Source organism: Sinocyclocheilus rhinocerous, unplaced genomic scaffold (assembly GCF_001515625.1).
Source record: "Sinocyclocheilus rhinocerous isolate Xijiao unplaced genomic scaffold, SAMN03320098_v1.1 scaffold299, whole genome shotgun sequence".
NCBI classification, from domain to species: domain Eukaryota; kingdom Metazoa; phylum Chordata; class Actinopteri; order Cypriniformes; family Cyprinidae; genus Sinocyclocheilus; species Sinocyclocheilus rhinocerous.
Genome location: NW_015652998.1, coordinates 2,117,371 through 2,141,059, shown reverse-complemented (window position 1 = coordinate 2,141,059; position 23,689 = coordinate 2,117,371). Strand labels below are relative to the sequence as shown.

At 38.4% G+C, this 23,689-nt stretch overlaps 1 protein-coding gene across 7 annotated transcripts in view; it reads left to right on the top strand.

Annotated features, from left to right (window-relative positions):
- Positions 1-23,081, top strand: part of LOC107715377 (serine/threonine-protein kinase MARK2-like) — a 41,297-nt gene extending 18,216 nt beyond the window's left edge. For 2 of the 7 annotated variants that reach the window (XM_016521505.1, XM_016521504.1), the window contains 18 exons: positions 2,474-2,629; positions 6,090-6,143; positions 6,498-6,546; positions 6,843-6,908; positions 7,938-8,008; positions 8,318-8,374; positions 8,507-8,743; positions 8,822-8,941; positions 9,756-9,894; positions 10,601-10,713; positions 11,308-11,428; positions 11,517-11,644; positions 11,744-11,832; positions 15,192-15,341; positions 17,207-17,467; positions 18,234-18,260; positions 20,635-20,673; positions 21,581-23,081. In XM_016521505.1, the coding sequence (XP_016376991.1) occupies positions 2,474-2,629; positions 6,090-6,143; positions 6,498-6,546; positions 6,843-6,908; positions 7,938-8,008; positions 8,318-8,374; positions 8,507-8,743; positions 8,822-8,941; positions 9,756-9,894; positions 10,601-10,713; positions 11,308-11,428; positions 11,517-11,644; positions 11,744-11,832; positions 15,192-15,341; positions 17,207-17,467; positions 18,234-18,260; positions 20,635-20,673; positions 21,581-22,013 (2,310 nt within the window). In that variant the 3' untranslated portion in view covers positions 22,014-23,081. The remainder of the gene's footprint in view (positions 1-2,473; positions 2,630-6,089; positions 6,144-6,497; positions 6,547-6,842; positions 6,909-7,937; positions 8,009-8,317; positions 8,375-8,506; positions 8,744-8,821; positions 8,942-9,755; positions 9,895-10,600; positions 10,714-11,307; positions 11,429-11,516; positions 11,645-11,743; positions 11,833-15,191; positions 15,342-17,206; positions 17,468-18,233; positions 18,261-20,634; positions 20,674-21,580) is intronic. The other 5 variants (XM_016521510.1, XM_016521509.1, XM_016521506.1 and 2 more) reach the window with 5 other exon arrangements.
- Positions 23,082-23,689: the final 608 nt, after the last annotated feature.

The window sequence follows — 23,689 nt, the reverse complement described above, 5'->3', positions numbered from 1 at the left end:
AGATTATTCTTATTTTCTTTATTTTTATTTGACAGTATAGTTTTTGCCTAAACATAGCACATACCGAACCATACCGAAACCGTGACTCTAAAACCGTGATACAAACCGAACCGTAAGTTGAACCGTTTCACCCCTAATATATACACATATATATTTATACACACACACATATATATTAGGGTTGTGATGGTGAGGAAATTTTCCCACCGGTTAATCGACGTGTGACAACACCGGTAATACCGGTATCACCGCGGGGGCGGGGCGTTCCCTCTTTTCCTCGCTTTCCTTCGCTTGATTTTTATTTCTATAAAAAATCAAAACGACGGTGGGGGTCAGTGCCGCGGTGGGAAAGTGACGTAACCGGTGTTGCGGCTTAACACCGGTATCACCGTCAGCACCGTCTATCGCGGCAAGCCTAATATATATAAATATATATATATATACTGTATACATATATAAGATGAAGTGAAGTAAATTCATCTGGCTCCATGAGGGTGTGATGAGGAAGACGCATCAAAACTAAATCACAGACCTTGTCCAGTGCTTTTTTTGAGTGCTTTGAAAATGTGTTTTTGTAGATGTTTGCCCTCCGTAGATAAAGGGCACTCTTAGCACACTGACGTACTACAGACACAAGCCAGACTTCAGGGACTGACACGTCACATGGACTAATGTGAACATGGTGGCATTAACTGTGTTGTGAAAATGTGCGACAATCCAGACAGTAGACTATCTGTTTGCATTGATGTGCTCACCTCACTGGTCAACAGCCTGTCCTCAGACTGAAGCTCTAATTTGAGCTCACACACTGGGACAGGCCACAATTGATGCTCTGTTCCCCAGTCAACACCGAAAGAACCAAATGTACCTCACGACAGTCGAGAGAAATCCCCGTTGTCAAACACTTCTCTCTCTGTGTCTCTCTCTCTGTGTGTCTCTCTCTCTCTCTCTCTCTCTCATTAAGTTAAGGAGAGTGACGGTAAAGACATTTACAACTAATTTTTATTTCATATAATGCTGTTCTTTTGAACTTTTTATTCATCTGAGAATCCTGAAAAAAATGTATCACCATTTCCATAAAAATATGAACAGCATGTCTATTTTCAACATGATAATAAGAAATAATTCTTGAGCACCATATCAGCATATTAGAATGATTTCTGAATCTCTCTCTCTCTCTCTCTCTCTCTCTCTCTCTCTCTGCCTCACACTCACTCTCCATTAGTTTCCTCTTTTCTTTTCTTTTTTCACTTGCCTGCTGTCTGTCATGTGACCAAATTCACAGCATCACACATCATCCTGCTCCGTCTCAATCTCTCACTTTTCACATCAACTCTGCTGGTGATGCACTGAAATGAAAATGACTGAAACTGAAATACTGGTCTGAAAACCAAAACTGAAAGTGTGTATTTTGTATTAGTCTTTGTTTGGAATAGCTAAAATTCAATTTTAACTTTTTTAATTTTTACAGACATTAATATTTTTAAAGGTTGATGGAGCTGTTATTGTGGTAAAGTACTATGTAGGTGTAAAACAGTTATTCTGTTCATTGAAATATTGACTGTAAAAAGACTATTCAAAATAAGGGCGTCATTAGTGCATGGAAGTTGTCATACCTTAGATTCCTTGGAAATCTGATGGCTGCTGAAAATTCAGCTTTGCCATCACAGGAATACATTACAATTTATACGTTAAAATAGAAAAGATATTTTAATACTGTTTTACAGTATTACTGTTTTTCTGTATTTTTAATCAAATAAATGTAGCCTTTGTGAGCATAAGAGATGTTTCTAAAACATTAATAAATCTCACTGACTTATTTGCTCATAACTAAGAGGCTGAACAAAGTATGTTAAGTTTGCTATTGAGACTATAATACACCGCTAGGAAATGCAAATATAAACTGAGTGTGTCACTTGTGATTATTGACTGCGATGTGCATCTTTCGGCTTTTAGACATTGTGCTTGTCTAAACACAATCTCTTTTCCATCAATAATATCATCCATCAGCAGCCTCTGTTTACTTAAATGAAACCTAAACCATTTAATCAGAATTTTTTTTAAGTCAGTGATTCTTTTATTAGATGTCAGTGTAGTTTCTGTTCTCAGTTTTGGCCAAAATTTACTGCCTGTTTTTTCCTATTAGTCAAAAACCGAAAATGTTGTTTTCTACCGAAATTGTGGTGCATCCTTAATGTCTGTTCTTTGTCACAGTCTCTTCCTTTTTCTACCTCACTCTTCATCTTTGTCTCCCTCTGCATGTCCTCTTAGTGTGAGAATCAGATGGCGACTGGCAAGAGTCCAATCCAATCAGAATCACCCAAGCTCTGATAAGGATATTCTTAAAGCATTTCTCTGCAAACCTCACATCTGTGTGTTTAGGTTCAACCTTCATAACCATTCCCTGTGGTCTGGAATAGTTTGAAAAAACAAACACTGACCTAAACTGTTTTCTCTCTCTCTCCCTTTGCAGTCTCACTCCGACTCAAAGCCCGGGGGACGCTCCAACGTGCTCCACACCACAGCAGACGAGCAGCCCCACATTGGCTGCTACAGACTCATGAAAACAATCGGCAAAGGCAACTTCGCCAAGGTCAAACTGGCCAAGCACGTCCTCACTGACAAAGAGGTGAGGATTGCGTTTACCCCCCAAATAAAGAATGTGGCAAACCGTAGGCTGTTTGAATGACACGTGATTTGTCTGATAAGTGGAATGTGCTTAAATCATTTGTCTGATCTCCATAATGCAGATGATGATAAACATGTTGCTCAGTTGTTAGCTCAAGTCTGACACCTCTGAGATCTTAAAGCAACAGCAGCAGCCATCCACCTGATCCCTCTCAGAAAAAAAAAATAGACTGCCTCTGCTATGCACTGAAAGTGTATGTAGAAATGGCAATATAGTGTTTCCCAGTAATATCATTAAACTGTATTTTTGTCATCATACTATGATCATACTCAGAACAACATCTAATAGTACCAATATTTTTTTTAACAAACACTGTAAAATACTTTCATTTTAACAATGCTGATAATTACACATCTTGGAAAAAAATGGAAGGAATTTTATTCTCTAAATGCAAAATTTAAAGTCTGCATGAAATGAAAATTCACAAAATTCATCTTTTTTTCTAAATGCATAAAACTGATCTTATTGTGATTCATTCATACAAACGTTTCATTACATTTTTTTTTACCTTCTAAATTAATTGAAATATCTCAAAAGACTTCTCTCTGTTGACTGTTGTCTAACCGTGCTGAGAATTCCGTGCCGAGAACGGTTTGTAATCGTGCCGCGCCGTACCAGGCTCACGTGGAAATACAACTGGAACCGTACCTGACAGTTCTTAGAACCGTTCGGCCTGATAGTGGAAAAGCGGCTAATGGTTTCGTCTGCTTAAACTCCGCCCATTGAACAACCAGTGAATTGAACCAAGTCACGGGCCTACATTTCATTTCTTCTTTGATAATCTTTTTCACTTGGATGTATGTCACAATGCAAAAATTCTTCAGTTGCATCATGACTTTATGGTGCTTTAATACTGTATTTCAAAACATGAAATAAAGACCAGCTGAGATGTAGAAAATTGTGCAAAAAATAGTGGTATTAATTAGTATATAATTGACAGGACATAATCACCTCTAATCATTGTTTTTAATAGTGAAACAGTGGTGCATCATTATTATATCACACTGAATTTAGAAAATGCAGCTATATATTTACACTTTCTGTAGAGATGCACCGATTGCAATTTTCTTGGTCGATTCCGATTTCCGATTTTTTGGAAGTGTGACACAATTCCCCCAATCTGGACTAAGTTACAGATTTTCTCTCACTTAAACAACTCTCAAAATAAAGTGCTCTGTGACTGGAAAGAGGAAGAAATAGTTAACTTAAAATGAGTTGCTGTATGTAACAAACAGATGTCATTTCCCACTATCTTTATAAATGGTAATTTTTCCCCCTAACCTTATTAAAGGGCTCATATGATGTTGCTAAAAAGAACATTATTTTGTGTAATTGGTGTAATGAAATGTGTTTATGCGGTTTAAGGTTAAAAAAACACATGATTTTCCACATACTGTACATTATTGTTTCTCCTCTATGCCCCGCCTTGATTTTTACAAAGCTCATCGGTCTGAAAAGCGAGGTGTGCTGTGATTGGCCAGCTATCCAGTGCGTTATGATTGGCCGAATACCTCAAGCGTGTGATGGAAATGTTACGCCCCTACCATACTGTAATGATGTCCTGTCAGGCCGGAGTGACGATTCAAAAACATGAAAACCCATTATAAACGAGCCATTCGTTGCATCCAGTGGGGACATAATTATGGATTATAATGACTTATACTGTCTTTTTACGCGTTGCATTGCATCGCGCCGCGTAAACCATGTCTGAAAAATCGGCTGATTCCGATCACTGGCCGGTCAATCGGTGCATCTCTAACTTTCTGCATAATGAACTGATTACGTGACCCTTTGTGGTCCAGTTTTCATTAACAATCTCTGAATTCTGCTTGCTACAGCACACTTATGGCGCTTTTCCACTGCATGGTACGGCTCGGCTCGGCTCAGTTTGTTTCCACTGCAGTTTAGTACCGCTTTAGAGTGGGCGGGGTTATAGACGTCGTTATAGTTGTGCCGCCTCTACTGCAGTGCTGAGCGACCTCCTGAAAAACTTTCATTCCACGTCGTCCCATCAAGCTCTCGCCGGATCCGCTCCTCGACTATCAACGAGAGGAATGTCTGTACATACTCAACAGACCACGAAACAGCCATTATTTTTTGTTTAAAAAAAAAAAGGTGCGCTCGTTCGAAAAAAGTTGCGTTCGATCCTCGCTGGCTGTGCTGATTTAAAGGTGCAATAGGTGATTGTCTTCAGAAACATTTTTTGTTATGCTGGATGAACGTCTCTTCACATCCCGATAGCAATCATTAAGTTAAGTGGTCTAAATGTATTTATCTGTATTTATATATTCTGTGGAATGCGTAGGACCAAGAAATGTTCGTCCAATCAAAACGCTCGGTCCGAGCGTTTTAATTGGCTTTCTTACCTGCCTGTCAACGTATGTATTATCATACCTCTGCGCACCCTGTTCGCGCAGACAGGACACGTCATCAGCACGTTCACGCACGCTGTGCAGACAGAGCGAGAATAGCAGACAAACATCAACAACCCGATATTCCTTCCTGGTATTGTAGTACTTTTAAAGTTTTCTCACTGGTGAATGACACATGATGTAGCCCAGCGGTTCCAGTCCTCGCACCCCCCCTCTGCATTTTTTGCATGTCTCGCTTAGTTAAAACACCCGATTCAGATAACCAGCTCATTAGAAGTGAGCTACATGCATGAACTGTGTTCCGATTAGGGATGTCAATTTCCATGATCGATCGTCGTTTAAATTAACGATAGTTACTACATTTCTATTGCTTTCCATGTTGAAGAACTTTGTGTTGTTTCTATTTTAATGTACTTTTAAAGTTTAAATCACATTAAAAGCTTAATTTGTACATTATGAATGAATGATGATGCATTTATATACCGTCACCGTCATGTGTCTAGTGTCTCGTGACGCAAGTTCAATGACGCTGGTAGTGGCGATTCTCTCCGGCCAATCAGTGATCAGCAGGGTTTACACGTCACATTTTGGTAATGGTATCAGGTAACAGGTACCAGGTTCTGTACACAGTGGGAAAACCCCACAAAAGCGAGCCGTGCCGTGCCATACCGTGTCGTACCATGCAGTGGAAAAGCGCCATTATTCAGCTGGGCTTGTTTTTGGATCCCTGTGCCTGCTAATATGAGACTGCATGGTTGTGAGACACTGATAGTGCACCATGTGACTCGTGACCACAGAGAGGAGTATGAGACCGATAGAGAAGAGGGTGAAGGTGAAAACTCTGGGTTCACGTGTGTGCGCTCGCCGCAGGAGCAGCGTGCTGTAATCTCAGTGCGGCATGGTGAATTGTTTCCTGATGATGTGAGATTGCGATCTGTATGAAGGCAGACTGAGACTGATATGTGCCTGCCGCCTCAGGGCTTTTCCCAAGCACTTTCCCTAACCGAGCTCTTCCACCTCTCAATCAGGTGGCGGTGAAAATCATAGACAAGACTCAGCTCAACTCCTCCAGTCTTCAAAAGGTGAGTCTGACCCTTCCTCCTAAGGTTTAATGGGGTCAAAATACAATTTCAGAAGCTTACTGCTAATTTGTTTTCTTTAACTCTCCGCCCCCTTGTTAAGTTGTGTCTCTTCCTGTTGCCTCACAACTTTCAAGATGCAAAGTCTTTTCTCTGTAGGGCCCATGGCAGCTAATTATAGAAAATTAGACTCAAGTACTTCCTGAAGTAAAGGGTTAGTTAGATGTGGGGTTTGGTGGGGGTAGTTCTTAACCACGTTTTACTCATGTGTGCACAAGCTTGAAATATTTACGCTCTGTGAAGAGCATCCACATCATCTGTTTGCTGCACATTGACATCTTCCGTCTCCGTTTTCAGCTATTTCGGGAAGTGAGGATCATGAAGGTCTTGAATCACCCAAATATCGGTGAGCTTAACAGACAGACAAATCACCCTTAAGTCTCTCAGCTTGAATCTCCAGTTTTCCGGTTTTGGCTGTGCCCACTGGGTTTTTTCCATTTTTTTTTGTTGGGTTCATTAATCCTCCTCCAAATGCCAGTGTTTTTCTGTGCAACTGGATTTGGTGAGCGTAAAACCTCTTGGGAATAATCCAAATCAAAATGATTTTTAGTCTTCATCCAGCATACTTACATTGCCTTTAAATAAAGCAAAATGTGTCAAACCTTTCTTACATTTCTCTTTTTTCCTCTTGTCCTCATGTAGTGAAGTTATTTGAAGTGATTGAGACAGACAAGTCCCTCTACTTGGTGATGGAATATGCCAGCGGAGGTCAGAGCTCTCCCCAACCCATTTTAATCTCATTTTGTCTACCCTGTTACACGTTACAATTTTTTTTTTCTCTCTGTATTCTGAATGTTCAGCTGTTCTGTAAATGCCTCTGTAGTTCACTGTAGACAGGATGTGGCTCTCAGTCTATAGTTATGATCACTGTCTCCATTAAATACCAAAATTTACCATGGTACTGTATCATCATTTTTCAAATTTCAGACCCTGACCTGGATGAAAATGCACTGCTGTTGAGCACAGTTCAGTTGTTCATGCACTGTATAAATGAATCCATCTATTTGTGAGATTCTTTGTAAGCATTTAGTAATTGATCTAAATCAAACCCAGCTGGTAGGTTTAATAAAACTTCACCCAAAAATGACAATTCTGTCATCATTTACTCACCATCATGTTCCAAACCTGTAATATTTTTCTGCAAAACACAGAAGATATTTTGAAGAATATTTGGTCAGTTCCCATTGACTCCCATTGTATTTTTTGTCCATATTATGGAAGTCAATAAAGACAAGAACGTTTTCGTTTTTAATGTTTTTCAGAATATATTCGTTTATGTAACTAGTTTGGAAAGACATGAGGTTGAGTAAATGATGACAGAATATTCGTTTTGGAGTTTTTGGGGTAATTTGCACTTTGTATGGCTAAATTTAAGTAGAAATATATATATATAATTTTTTTTTTTTTTTTTAACAAACATTAAGAAGACCATCCAGCAACAGCTGCAAAAACATCCCACTGCATAGACCGCATTCCATAGGAAACAGTGACACACACTTTTTATGCCATACAAATCACATACAATACACCATGAATTTTCAATTTAGAATTTATTGACAGCTCTAGTTTCATTTCATCAGTCACCTGAGGCTGTTTATTTGTTACGCAAATTATTGCTTTATAGTAAAGTACCAGAGGCTGTGTTCGTACCAAAGCCAGACTTCTAGCTTACCCTCTCATATTTGTGTAACTGTTTCTTTTCTAACCGTGACTGTTGTTCCCCTTCTTGGTTTGCAGGTGAGGTGTTTGATTACCTTGTAGCCCACGGCAGAATGAAAGAGAAAGAGGCTCGAGCCAAATTCAGACAGGTGAGATGCTGCGCATTTGGTTGTTATTTGTAGTACAAAGCTCCATAGGGGCTGTAAACACATCAGTTGTGTTTGGGTTCCTCTATTATATGTACTTTCTTTTCTACTTTTAAAATTTAATGCCTTGTTCGCATGATGGTATGGTTGATCCGATCAGTCGAACCTTTTTTTGAAGTGCTTATTTAAATAGTCGTATTTGTTAAACTTGATGCCAATACCTGATATAAATGGTTCTTAAAAGTTTCTAAAGTTTATTCTAAGAAATCCTTTTAGAAGTCAGTTTGTGTGTAAGCTAGTGTGTGTGTGCAGATTGTGTCAGCGGTGCAGTACTGTCACCAGAAGTGCATTGTCCACAGAGACCTCAAGGTACACAAGATACATTTTCACACTGTATTTTATATATCTTTACCTCTGGCTTTATGACTAGTCTTCTGTACTGATGCAGATTCGATTTCATCCCTAAATACACAATCACTAAAGATCCTCCCTTGCTTGCAGGCAGAGAACCTGCTCCTGGATGCAGATATGAACATTAAAATTGCCGATTTCGGCTTCAGTAACGAGTTCACACTGGGCAACAAGCTGGATACTTTTTGTGGCAGCCCACCTTATGCTGCCCCCGAGCTCTTTCAGGGAAAGAAGTATGATGGGCCGGAGGTGGATGTCTGGAGCCTTGGGGTCATACTATACACACTGGTCAGCGGTTCTTTGCCATTCGATGGACAGAACCTAAAGGTGAGCACAGAAAAAGGAGTCAGTAGTGTCAACAGCTTTGACATAAATGCTGGATTACTTGTGTTTGTGTGTTCTTAGGAGTTGCGAGAACGGGTTTTAAGGGGCAAGTACAGGATTCCCTTCTATATGTCGACCGACTGTGAGAACTTACTGAAGAAATTCCTCATACTCAACCCAACCAAGAGAGGGAGCCTTGAGGTTTGTACATTCATAAATACTTACATAATCTTCTGTCTTGACTTTTAAATATTGTGTAAAGTCTGGTCTACATTGCTGCTTATTCTGGCAAAGACGATATTGGTGTTTCTTCGATTTTAGGCACTTTATGTCTCAGAGGTTGATTTTTATTGAAAACAGATTGTATAGATTTGATTGTTTTACCCTTTTCCTAGAGTTTCGATCTTAAAATATGTAAGTGTATCATAAAAATGTGAATTAGGTTTAAATCAGTTCAACAAACCAGAAGGTTAAATAAACTATATTAAGATCTGTTGTTTGAAAATTTGATATAAAAACTTTGCTTTAAATGAGCTTATTGAATATTGTATGCAAGATTCAGTGCCATGAACCTCTCAAATTATGGCAAATCCAGTGATCAGCTCTGCCTGTGCAGCTACCTGTTAAAAATACCTGGTAAAAATGATAGACTTGATATAAACCTTTATTCCTGAAAATTACATAAAAGCCATCTGATCGGATCTGATGATTTTAGCCAGCTTTTGCTATTTTTGTGTGCTGTATGCATCAGACTGTTCACGGGCGGTCTGTGGGCGTACAGTCTGAGGCTTAGACTCTGCACAAACAACTGTTTGCAGATCGATATTTTTTCTTGACTGATTCAGCTTTTCAGCACTGTGATGTGATTTTGAAGTGCTGCCCTCAGTTGACTGTCTGTGTATATCCTCTTCAATAAAGGCCAACTATTTTTTTTTTTGCGTCATGCTACTTTACACCAGTGATCCACACCCCATATGATCTCTTCACTTTGTACCCTTTCCTTACTTGCGCTTAGCAGCAGATCATGAAGGACCGTTGGATGAACGTGGGCTATGAAGACAATGAGTTGAAGCCCTACATTGAACCCCAACCCGACTACAAGGACCCTAAGAGGACAGGTCAGCACCCCAGCAGTGCAGGGGTTTGGAAGAGAGGTGGGGCAGACGTGGCCTGGGGCTTTAGTGATGGTGGTGGGTGGGGTTTGAGATCGAGATGGATCATGATTGGGTAATATATCTTGGTGATGGGACTTGAATCTGAATTCCATACATCAGCTCATTTAAGCCTCTTTATTTGCGAGTTAACACAACTCATGTTTTTCCTGCTTTATAACACTTTTCTGTTTTCTTGTGTCTCTACAGTGTGTAGTTTGTGCAGGATTATTGTTTTCTTTAATTTTGATAGTTGTTACTTTCAAAATTAATATATTTAGTGGTGTTGCTTATACTTGAGGTTAGTGTTGTGTAATGAAAATATAAACTATTAAAGGTTTAGTGCATGACTCATCTTGCAGCATTTGTGCTGCAGACATGAATGATACCCTAATTTTTATTACATTTCTAAGCAATCAGACTTTTATGACCGGTGGATTGCATTTTAGGAGGGATCTCAGCCATATATAGTAACCAGAATATTGTAGAGACATGGTTGATAGGTTCTTTTGGCTTGAGCCCATAGAAATCACCAACCCAAACACCCAGCACACCTTAGAATGCACATAGCAACTACCCATGATACCCGAGCATCGTGGCTACAGTTTATGCTTGTGGAAACACTGAATATAAAACTAGTTCAAGAGGTTGTCGTCAAGCAGGTAAGCCATTTTTCCTACTTATTTAACTCTCTTGTCTGTCTTCTCAGATATTATGCTACGGATGGGATACTCTCTAGATGAGATACAAGACGCCCTGGTCAAACAAAAATACAATGATGTCATGGCAACTTACTTATTACTGGACTATAGGAACTCAGAGGTATTTTACTCTAAAGATCATGTGAATATCTGTGTTTGTGTGCATGTAGAACTGTAATAGCTTTTGGTTTTGTTCTGTTTTTTGTTTATTGCTTTTTTCCCATTGTTTTGTTTTTGTTCTGTTCTGTTCTTTATTTAAATTGTTTTGTTGTGTTCTGTTTTTTTTCATTGTTCTTTTTTGTTCAGTTTTTTTGTTTTATTCTGTTCTATTTTTGTTTGTTGTTTCTTTCCGTTTTTTGTTTGTTTGTTTTTTAGTTGTTTTATTTAATTTTTGTTTGTTTTGTACTGTTTTGTTGTTGTTGTTGTTCTTCTGTTCTGTTTTCTGTTACATTTATTATAACCGCTACATTCAGGCAATTATGCAGAGAATTTCCAGAATTAGTCTTTAAAATTGGCACCTTACCATTCATATACTCATGTATATGATTATATTTTGAGAGGCTTCATTAAAAATTACATGAATCATTACACATATGAGTACCTAATTGTACAGTTCCTGTTTTTGCAATGTCAGTTGTTTTAACCATAGTAGTGTAAAAATGCAAATTTAAAGCGCAAAGCACATATGTACCTTTTTTTTTTTCTTCTTTCCTAGCTGGATGAACTATCAATAAAGGCCCGTCCAGGCACTGACCTCACAAACAACGCCCAATCATCTCCTCACAAGGGACAACGCAATACCTCCAATCCGAAGTCCCGCAGATCCACAGACCAAAGTACAGCATCATTCTGCTGGTCATTAGCCACCATAATCGCCGGCTGGTTTGGTTTGTAAAGCTCACACGTTTTCCCTCTACACTGCAGGCTCCTCTGTTTCCACCAAGCGTCCTCAGGGCGACAGCAAGCACATCGGTGGTTCAGGCAGCTCCAGTAAAGTCCCTCCCAGCCCACTGATCTCCGGAGACCATAAGAAAACTCCTACCCCTTCCACTGTGAGTACAGAGCCCCCTAAGGAGCTGATGACTGATACACAGCCACAGGTGTGATCTCGCGTCACTGATCTCTCTGTGTGCTCTTCATGTGCCATATAGAACAGCATCCTGTCCTCAGGCACCAGCCGCAGCAGGAACTCTCCAATCACTGAGAGAGCCACGCTAGGAGTACAGAATGGCAAGGACAGGTACTGCCACATTCCTCTTTATGTACAGAGTCTTCGTTTCATGCTACGAATCACATGGAAGCACCCATCAAACTCATTTCTGCAAAGTGGATTGGTGTTAAATGTAGTGTATGTGCGTATGTGTATATTTAGACTGTTTGGAAAGCTTCTCTGCTCTCGACTCATTTTGTCAGGCTGCTGCCCTGCCAGCATGGGAAACATAATCCTGTTATGTGCACACATACATTCACACATTGACAATCGGACACATTCAAGCACACATTCGAACCCAGCACGAAGCTGAAATCTGTTCAGCTAGATTTGCAACACCTTCAGGAATTTAGAATTAGTCCAAGGATTTAAAAAAAAGAATAGGTAATGATTCAAGAGCTCAGCAGCTTGGGTTCCTTTCAGTTATTTTCAACATAATGTCTTTCTGTGGCATGCTGGTGATTAAAACTGGCAATAATTTTTGACTCCTCATTCAGGGAAACTCATTTACAGCTACATGCTTACAATTGCAGCACAATTAATCAATGTTTAAATTATCTCAGTTTGAAAAGTATAATTGTAACACTTAAACATTTAGACATCTGTTCAAATGTTTGAGGTCAGTACAGTTTATATGTTTTTGAAAAGTCTTACATTCGCATCAAGGTGGCCTTTATTTGACCACAAATACAGTATAACTATAATATTGTGAAATATTATTGCAATTTATATTCTAGTTTAATGTGTTTTAAATGTAATTTATTCACACAAGTCACACAAGTTCAAAAGAACAGCATTTATTTGAAATATAATTTTTTTTGTAACATTATAAATGTTTTTACTGTTACTTTTGATCAGTTTAATGTATCCTTGCTGGATGAAAATATTAATTTATTTTTTTAATTTTTTATCGTACTGACCTACTTTTGAACAAAAGTGTGTATGTTAGTGTACGACTACTGTGTTGTAGAATCTCTTACGGACCCTGCCTGCCCAAAGTTATATCCTTTCATCTTTCAATTCGTACTATGACCAGCTAAACAGTAAATCTGGTTAATTTTAGTAAACGCAAGTTTTGCAAACTCTGTAACTAGATTTTCATCTGCCTAGAAAAGTAGTTCTACCCCAGAAAGATGATTTGGATAACAGCACAGTTAGAGCAGACAATGTAAGTGCTTTTTACAGAAATACGTGCTGCACATGTCCTCTTAAACCCTCTGGGCAGCATGCCAACTATTGTAACTGCATTAGTTCATTTTTTTTACAAAGTCGGGGACAAGCAGGAATTATTGTCTGTGTAATCGACAGAATGCCACAGATGCAGTCAATATATATCCTACGTTGTAAACTACCCAGAATATTTCTCTAATGATTCCTATTTAGGTTCACATAAATATAAACTGTGGTGAATTCCTGTAGTCAGAGCACTGCAAATTAGGCATGTAATTTACTACCATATTGATACTAAAATAAAAAAAAAGTGTGATCTGTATCATATTATATGTAGACTGTAATGCTGGTGTCTTGTTATCATTTATCAAACAACAATATTGCTAAACAGATTAAAAAGAGAAAACGACTCACTACACTGAATTTATTGCATGATTAGTTTGAATTTATTGACTGCTTACGAACAGAATTACAAGTTAATATCACAATCGTGTAAAACCTGGAAATACTGTTGAAAGACTATTGAAATTTACTGCAGATATACTGAGTCAAACTGATGTATTACCCTTGATTGGTATGTAGTCAGTCTCATCCCTTAATCTGGAATTAGTGATTTTGCCCAACCGAAATAATCAGGTTACACAGCGAAGAGATGCAGGAAACCGTATGATATGGATGTTTAAGTTTGCTTGATGTGACAACCCCCGCAGCACAGTAAGAATGCTGACGTGGAAAGAGTTTTATATGTGTGCGCAAGGTCCGGTTGCAGAGCAGCAAATAAAAATACAGACATTATGGCACTGACCGAACACCTGCCACCAGATCACCCTCACAAATGCATCAGATGTCTTACGTCTGCTTTTATTCTGCATGTATTATGATCGGTTTGATGAACTTCATGCCCATGAGGCTTATGCTGTCAGACTCGTTTGATCATCACTGCATCTCGTTTTAGATTCTCACTCAATGCACAGAGACGGAGTGAGCTTTCCAGCAATAATGCAAGTTTGATCCAACTTTGGCAAGCTTTGATCTATATAGGTCTAAAAATAGACTTAAAGGGATAGTTCACCCAAAAATGAAAATTCTCACCCTCCCGGAAAATCTCTCTAATGGTTCCCATAAAGGTTCCAATAAATATAAACTGTGGTGAATTCCTGCAGTCAGAGCACTGCACATTAGAGATGTACTTTAGTACCAAATTGATACTAAATAAGAAGTCTGATCTGTGCCATAGTAATGATATATGTCTATATAAATATCCGATTTTATATTTTTCTAGTTATGCCCTGCTCTAAAATGTTACATTTTCTAGTTGTAGTAAAACCTGCCCGCAATCCAAAATGAAATGCCTTATTGGACACTTTTATTTAAATTAGTAATTAGTATTTAAATATACTAATTCATGGAAATGGAAAACCCCAACATCGACTGCTGAAAATTTACTGCAGATATACTGAGACACACTGACGTATTACCCTTGATTGGTATGTAGTCAGTCTCATCCCTTAATCTGGAATTAGTGATTTTGCCCAACCGAAATAATCAGGTTACACAGCGAAGAGATGCAGGAAACCGTATGATATGGATGTTTAAGTTTGCTTGATGTGACAACCCCCGCAGCACAGTAAGAATGCTGACGTGGAAAGAGTTTTATATGTGTGCGCAAGGTCAGGTTGCAGAGCAGCAAATAAAAATACGGACATTATGGCACTGACGGAACACCTGCCACCAAATCACCCTCACAGATGCATCAGATGTCTTTCGTCCGCTTTTATTCTGCATGTATTATGATGAATTTGATTAACTTTACCTATTTAATAATTGATTTGAGTAGCTTTTAAATGCACATCATGCCCATGAGGCTTATGCTGTCAGACGCGTTTGATCAGCACAGCATCTCGTTTTAGATTCTCACTCAATGCACAGAGACAGAGCGAGCTTTCCAGCGATAATGCAAGTTTGATCCGACGTTGACAAGCTTTGATGTATATATAGATCTAAAAATAGACTTAAGTCAGAAATAGCATCCTAACCTGCATTATCGCAACGCAGAGTTGTATTTTTATCTCCTGGTGTGTGCTTTTGTCTTATTCCATCACTTTCTCAACCATCCCTCCATCTTTGCTGAATCTAACCTGTCTGCTTTACAACCTCACCCATACCTCCCTCCACTCTGTACGTGGGGGGTGTCCGCACATGGGGGCTGTTGTTATTCATCTTTCCCCTAGCTTGAACACTCCAGGGTCCCGCGCCTCCACCGCCTCAGCGGCCGCGGTCCTCGCCGCCTCATCCCGCACCCGTCACCACAAGTCCTTGTCCACCTCTGCCCACCCCAGTCCCCCAGACTTCCATGCACATCGCCCCAGGCAAGTGGCAGCCAGAACCAAAACTGTTCGGATGGGGATTCGACTTCAAGAGCCAGGGACGAACTAGGACGTATAGATTGTTTTTAAAGCAGAAACTTTAAAAGTTTTTTGGGGGTTTGAAATACATGAGATCCACAGACAAAGTACCAAATACGTCATGCTAAGAGATAAGAAGGCCCTCACTTTTTTTTAGCCTTGCCTACTTTTCTCACTCGTTGTCCGTCACAATAACACGCCGTCTTACTCGCCGTCCCACTTTCTCCTCCGCATAAACACACGTTGTTCACATCACGTACCTGACAGTCTGTTCCTTTCTAATTCATAATGCACATGCAAGCTTTAACTCATTGTCTTTTGTTCTCGCAAGGTCCTCCCTCACTTATGCATGTGTTGTGTGTTGTGTTGCTCTGCTGCCTTATCCTTCTCCACCCCTTCTTTTCTGCAGCCAAACCAGAGAGTGCATTCATATCCTCTAAAACCTCTCACTGCTTACGTAACCTTTAATAAAGACGTTTTGTGCCATCCTGGAACGTTAAAAGCTTGTGTCACAGACAGTTATATGCATGCTAACAATGGTTTTGTCTCCCTCCCTGAAGAGTTTCTTCAGTTTTATTGGTTTTCTGTTGTTGTTTGAGTCTCATCTTTTGTTGGTAATAGCTGCATGATAACTATTAAGGGTGATGTGTGTAATCAGTGTTAAAATACTTGTCTTCAGTTTAATGTAGGTAGACAACTATAAGTTAAGCATTTGTCCTTAAATGTTAAACACTCTGTGAATACATTGCATTAGGGTGTTGATATAAAAAGAATCTGACCAATAGAAGATTATTTTTACACTATTGTTCAGAAATACAGTAAACACTGTTATATGGTGAAATATTACAATTTAAAATATAAAATACAGATTAAATATATTTTTAAAATGTAATTTATTCCTGTGATGGCAAAGCTGAATTTTCAGCAGTCATTACTCCAGTCTTCAGTGTCACATGAAAAAATCATTCTCATTTGCTGATTTGCTGTTCAGGAAAAACATCATAGTTGAAAAGTGGTGCTTAATATTTTTGTAGAAACATTTTTTAAAAATAATTATTTGGTTTTGTCTTAATAAAAAAAATCAATCATTTTAAATGCTACAAGTGGATTTAGTCTTCACAGCATTATAATGTACAGTACGCAAAATAGATTCACTTTGAAAGATTACATTTAACAATGTTATTAAATTGGTGTTTTTAAAGATTAACATTTGCTGATTTAAAATAAAATAAAATATTTGGCAATAAACAATACGGTACCAATATATTTAGTAATAGTGTGAGTTCAGGATGGAGATTATTTTTGAAAAGTCATTTTTCCTGTTTTGTCAGGTGACACAATTGTGATCCAGGAATTACGCACTTCACCTTTAACAATTATGTTATGATTAACATATTAACCTGTTGTATGGTTTTGTAACCTTTAAAAAAATATATATCAAAAATGTGGTCCTCATGTGATTTAAGCCTGTGGCTTGTCAGATGTCTGGCATGGTACAAAAAGGGCTGATGGTGGAATTATACTTTCACACGCAAGTGCATGCCTGGGTTTTATTCCATCACTTTTTAAAATCAATCTCAAATTAAATGCAAGTTATTTTCCACAAGGATGATTTGTCTGCCATCAGTGCATTAGCAGCAAGAGCTGCAGTTGTTAGCATAATGAAATGGCCTATTCATGCTTTTGTGCCAGATTATTGTAGCTGCATGTTGCTCTGAAGTGGCTTACATTTATTGATGCTGTTTTGTATTTGAATGGCTGCTAGACTGGAGTATCGAGTACTAACTGATATTCTTTTCACCTTTGCAAACGATTTGTAAAAAAAACAGCACGGCCAACCAGAAAGCACCAGTGGTGTCCCCCTCAGCTCAGAACATAAACATTTCCTCAATGGCTGATCGTACCAACTTCTCCAGAGGGGTGGCGATTAGAAGCACTTTCCACGCCGGCCAGCAAAGAGCCACACGAGACCAGCAAGCCTCAGCGTACAATGACCCCTCTGCCTCCCCCTCCCTTTCCCATGGCAACAGCCAGGTGCGCCGTCCTGGGACAGGCATCTTCAGCAAGTTTACTTCCAAATTTGTACGCAGGTGAGTTCATGATCCATCCACATGGTGACACTGTTACTTGCGTTTACTTAAGTGAACTATTAGGTGAACTCTTAGGAATACACATGCACGCATTCTCATGACTCTCACCAGTGCTCCCCTCTTTCAGGACGAGATGGTTTGGACTGGCACTGTTTTTTATCGCTAAGATCATGAACTCTGAAACAAAGGGCTGCTGGAGCAGAGATGGTTTTAAGTGTGAGAGATGCTAACTGAAGGATTACTAACATATGAAATTCAGGGTTCCCACGGTCAGGGAGTACCTAGAAATATCAGGGAGTGATTTTCATGCCTAGAAATGTCATGGAAATTAATTACATCTTAATTAGTTTTTTGTAGTTCAATCACATAAACATAGGTATACATGTTTTCTTTTTATCTTTATCCGGCAATCATGAAAATTTGCGAAAAGGTGTGGGAACCCTGCAAACCAGACCCTAATCTAACATCCATCATTCATGCAATGCATTTACAATTCAGTTTCCTCAGCAATCTTAAACGCCCTGTGTAACTTAAAGTATAATTCATGATCTTTAATCTGACTACAAATCCTGGTGCCCTTTTCAGTGCCCCCAGCTAACACTAATTGGTAAGAAAAACCTTTCATAGGTTTCATAAAGAACCCTTTTTAACCTCTTCACCTATCAGCCAAACAGAATGTATTTCATCTTTTTTGAGAGATTTTCCAATGGTTCATGCACATGTAAGAAACACATTTTTCCCTTTTTCTCTAATTTTTTTTTTGTAGAAATCTCTCATTCAGATTTCCCAGAAGGTAGGCAATAACGCTACCCTTGCGTTTTTGCAAGACAATGTCTTTTTCCTGTGCTCTATATTCCTTCTGTGATGTCTTGTGTCTTGAACCAGCATTTATTTTTGTTCCACATGCATATCCTTTCATGGTATTATTCTTTACTAATGCTCTGCGTCCATTGCCTGACTCACTCCTCTGCCAGCCCTCTCTTCCTCGATTGCATCACATCCCGCTTCTCTCTCATATGAACTCATGGGAGTCCGGTCATGTACGTAATGCCGCAGATCTTGTGAAATGGTCTCCCTGTGCCCTCGTCTGTGCTGTCATCATGCAACATGACTACACTCCTACAATGCAGTTAAATGATAGTGTAATACAAGTTTTACAGGTCTTTGTAGATTGTTTTTAATTACACCATTGTACAAGGACTGATAAACTCTTGATTTTCATGATTCGGTTCCATTAAAGGTTATTGTACATCTACTAAAATACTTTCAAACATACAGCTAAATCTACAGTTACTTCAATTGTGGGCTTGCAGTCCAATTAAATGTGATAAAAGATAAAAACTTGGCGCTGCTATAAATAGACATATAACACCTCTTTCTATTGCAGTGTCCACAACAAACACAGCGTGACAATTGTAGTCTGATTCATGAACAAATGACTCGAATTGGTTCAACTTAATTAATTAATCTGTCAAAAGCATTAGCATTAGCATTCATTTACCCAAAAATGAAAATGGCCATCATTTATTCACTCCCATCTCTTTCCAAACCATTAACACTTTTGTTCATCTTCGAAACACAAATGAATGTATTTGTAATGTAACTGGAAAGATTTCAGTCCCTTCATTGAAAGTCAATTTCACCAAAGCAAACGCGTTTACTGTATTTGATGTGCTCCATGTATGTGCGTTGATCAATGCTTACATGTGGAAAAAAAGATTCCATTAAATCTGTTCATGATGTGATGGTGTGATCCCAAGTGAAGACTTACATTTAGGTGCTTTATTCATATTGATGGATTACTTTTACATTCTCTTTATGAACTTTTTGAAGCATCAATGTTTTGGTTGCTGGGACTTTAAAAGGAGGGCCAGAAATTTCTCTGGTTATATTAAAAATATTGTCATTTGTGTTTGAAAGATTCTTATAGGTTTGGAATGACATGAGGGTGAGTAGATCATTTTCATTTTTGGGTGAACTATAGGCTTGTGGGACTTAAATCAGAGTCATTTCTGGTTCAAATAAAACTTAGTGTCTGTATAAATGGTTTCTTTATTAACAACATAATTATTGTATTAATAAAGTGTTGTTAATAAAGGTATAATGCTATTATCATGTATACTATTGTTGTAAGTTTGTTTGTTCAGCGCAATCGGAGAAATAATTAAATTCCTTATGTATTTTGTAGACCCCTCAGACAGAAAATTAATATCTACAACAGCATGTAGAAGTATTAGGCACAGGATTCTTTGTCATTTATATTCTGTTGATGGCAACTAAACCTTCGCCGAAAGCTTGACATTTGATTTTTAATAGGTCAGGTAAGTTCATAGTTTACACAGTCAGGCAGGCAGGGTCAATAGTGGGTGCCAGTCGTGTTTTCATGGTGAGGCCTGTAAAGGGTGATGCCTGCTTTTCTCCTCTTACGGTCTACTGCTTATTCTTATAATGCTGCACTAAAACAGGCGTGCTGCTTTTTGCCCTTCGTTCTTGTGCTGCGCTGTTTTGGAGGTGGCTGATCTCCCCGTCCGACTGTATCATTCAACACACCTCACTGAAATCACTTGTTCAGCTGTACAATACACACATGAGAAAATTAACCAGATACACATTTTTACACTTCATCTCTGACAGACAAGTTTGGGAATTTAAGTTTAGAAGGACCCCTTGTAGTTTTGCTCTAGGCACTATACTGAATTTTGCGGTTAGGTTCCTAATAAGATTTGAAATTCGTTTTAATTCCTTTTGGGGTCATTTAAAATGTTATATGCTCTTACATTACCAGACTGCATCATGTACACACAAAAAAATCCAAACTTGCACTTTGACACACAGATTGCTACATCAGATATTTGCTGTCCATTTGGAATATGAATATTTATATCCTAATTTTGGACTACTAGCATTTGTCTGCTCATTTGTTCAGGTGTTTATGCTAAATACAGAGTGGCTTAGGTGAGTGTGTGTTGATCCTGAGGTTCAGAGTTTAAAAGTAAATGCTCAAGAAGGTGGTGAAGGGACTGTAAAAAGATGCTTTATGGATTTTTGTTTCAGATATTTTAAGTTTTATGAGCATAATATATTGATACCAAAATCTACATGAACAGGACTAATACTTAGCTAGCATAACTTGAATTGAGGGACTAAACTTGTTGGTTTTCTTTGAGGAGTCCGTATGAGGGAGAGGGTCGAGATGAGGCCAGCAGGTGAGGACAACGACTGACTAATAAAAATCATTTATCTACAAAAGCGTACTTCTCAAATCACTGAATCATTACTTACCAAGGCATTTTTTTTTTTTAAATAGAAAGATTCATGTTCCGTTTGAGTGCGGAGTCATTTAAAGCTTAAACTGGGTATTTTTCTTTTGAATCATTGGATGACTTGCATCATGAGACAATCAAATGTACACTACCGTTCAAAAGTTTGGGGTCAGTAAGATTTTTAAAAGGTTTTTGAAAAGTCTTTTATGCTCACCAAGGCTGCATTTATTTGAAAAAAAAAAAAATACAGTAAAACCATACTATTGTGAAAAATTATTACAAATTAAAAATGACATTCTTTGGTGAATAAAAAGTTCAAAGGAACAGCATTTATTTGATAATTGTTTTTTTTGTAACAAATATCTTGACTGTCACATTTGAACATTTTAATGTGTCCTTGCTAAATAAAATAAATAATTCCTTAAAATTTTACTGACCCCAAACTTTTAAACGGTAGTGCATTTCTTTCATGCAAAAATGTCTTAGTATCTAAAAATTGGTAATAAATACATTTAAAATTTCTACACTTCTAATGTTTTATTTATAGTTGTATACTTTTTGTAGTTTTTGTTTTTACCCGCAAAAAGCACCATACAGATGTCCAATTAGTGGATGCTGTTGTTTTGACTGCATTGTAGTCTTCCACCATAGCACCATGTTGGTGTTTTGTGTTGTTGATAAAAAAACATTTAATCATGTTGATTTAAACTTTTAAACGTGTTAAAGCAGAAGAACTAGTTACAGCTTGAATCAACCAAGCTTCTTCTGTCTGTTTTCATTTCCTTGTCTTCCGCATGTTCACCTTCGTTTTCCTGTTTGTGCCTCTTTCCTCTCATCGTTTTCACTGAAGACCCATGTTGAGCACAGCAGACAAGATGGAGAAAGGTATCCAAGGACTGCCTGGCGATGAAAACAAGGACTCCTTTTCCTCTTCTCCAGCGTCCAGCACACCTTCGTCCACCCAGGCCTCCAAGGACACCAAACCACGCTCCCTCCGCTTCACCTGGAGCATGAAGACCACCTCCTCCATGGAGCCCAACGAAATGATGAAGGAGATCCGTAAAGTTCTGGACTCTAACAGCTGCGAGTATGAGTTGCGCGAGCGCTTCATGCTCCTCTGCGTTTCGGGCAACCCCGCGCATGACGACTTTGTCCAGTGGGAGATGGAGGTGTGCAAGCTACCTCGCCTCTCGCTCAACGGGGTGCGCTTCAAGAGGATCTCCGGAACCTCCATCGCCTTCAAGAACATCGCCTCGAAGATCGCCAACGAGCTAAAACTGTGAGGAAGATGATGGTTTCTGTGGAAAAGATCTTGAGGAACGGCTGGAGCCCATGTGTTGGGAATGAGGAGGCACTGTGAGGAAAATCATTGGAGTTGTGAGCTCTACGGCAGCATCGAAGAGTCTTGAGGCTGTAAAGGGGGGAAAGGTGTAAGACAGGTTCATGGGGGACATTTGTGTATATAGACATTTTTCAGGGGGGTCATTTTTTGGGGGAAGTGTTCTGTCTTGGTTTGGGTTTTCTGTTCCTTACTCACCCCCCTCGAATGCTTTGTGTTGTCATCTTTATTTGTGGCAATTTTGTTCAAATGTTGTGGGTTTTCTTGGAAATCACAACTGTCCTCAATTCAGAAAAAGTTAAGAGACCGTGAGAAGACGTTGGTTTTCATAAACTGGAATTGTTTGCCAGTCTTTTTTTATTTTTTTTACAAACACAAACCAGCTACTGTCATGGACATCTGTATCTAACTCTCCCCCCATACCCTGGTCCTTATTCATCCCCAAACACAAACAATGCTAAACCACCACATTACTTGATCTTACTTCCAATTCCATGTTAGCTGTGATGAGCAGAGATGGAGATATTGGTGGTTGACGCTCAGAATGTACAACACAAAATCGAGACCCAAATGGCTAGGCACATTCAGTAGAGCCATCATTTGAATTTTTATATCCACTCATCATGATCTGATTGGTTCTGATCTAGCCAATGAAATTGCTAGCTAATCCGTAACCTCTGCCCCATTTCTACATCACAGTACAGTGTCTTATTTGAGCTGAAATGGAAGTGTTGACTTGAATCCTTGGTGCACTGGAGGTGAATCACCTCTTAGCACACAATGCCCAGACAATTAGTTTTTTGTTGTTTGTTTTGTTTTTTCCTCTACTGCAGGAGTTATATATCTGAAACTAATTAAGGGCCAATTAAGTAATTATTGGTGGATTGTAGTGTAATTAAGAATTGCTGGTTGGATCCAATCTGCTGCACTGGAATGAGTCTGTGTTTCGTTGCCTTTCTCTGGAGAAGATAATTATTAATATTATTATATGAATAAACCAGACGTTGGATGATTTGTGTTCAGTTGTTCATGAGCAACATTCTTTTTATTTTAATGCATTGTTTTATTTTCTTTTGTTTCACCTTCAAGCAACATTTGAAATATGCTGATGTTCTTTAATTGATTTAAAGAGCATGCAATACAAATAAAACTATTTACTTTCTAAAATATTTCCATTCGAGAGCACTTGGAAACTTAGCAATTTAGGTGTCAATTTTTGTTTGTTTGGTTTAGGGTAACACTTTTATGAGTAACGTTCATTTAATAACATTTAAAAAGTACTTTTACCATTATGCCAAGTCATTAATTGTACATTTAAATGTTATTAATTGGATTAATATCTTTACATGTTTGTTTAAATGTACATTAATTACTGATCTGTTAAACATATTTATTATATATTAATTATAAAGTGATGAACGTTTTATTCTTGGTTTATGATGCTATTCTAAATGTGTTTGCAGTTTTCATTTGTTGGCAAAATGTTTTTAGATTCTTAAGATTATCCAGATATTTAATCCATATTTGTAAATTGGTGTGCTGTGTAAATTGGGCTATGTCTAGTTCAAATAATTGGGCATTTTGTTGAACAATCAGAGGAAGGAAAGAAAAAATGACACC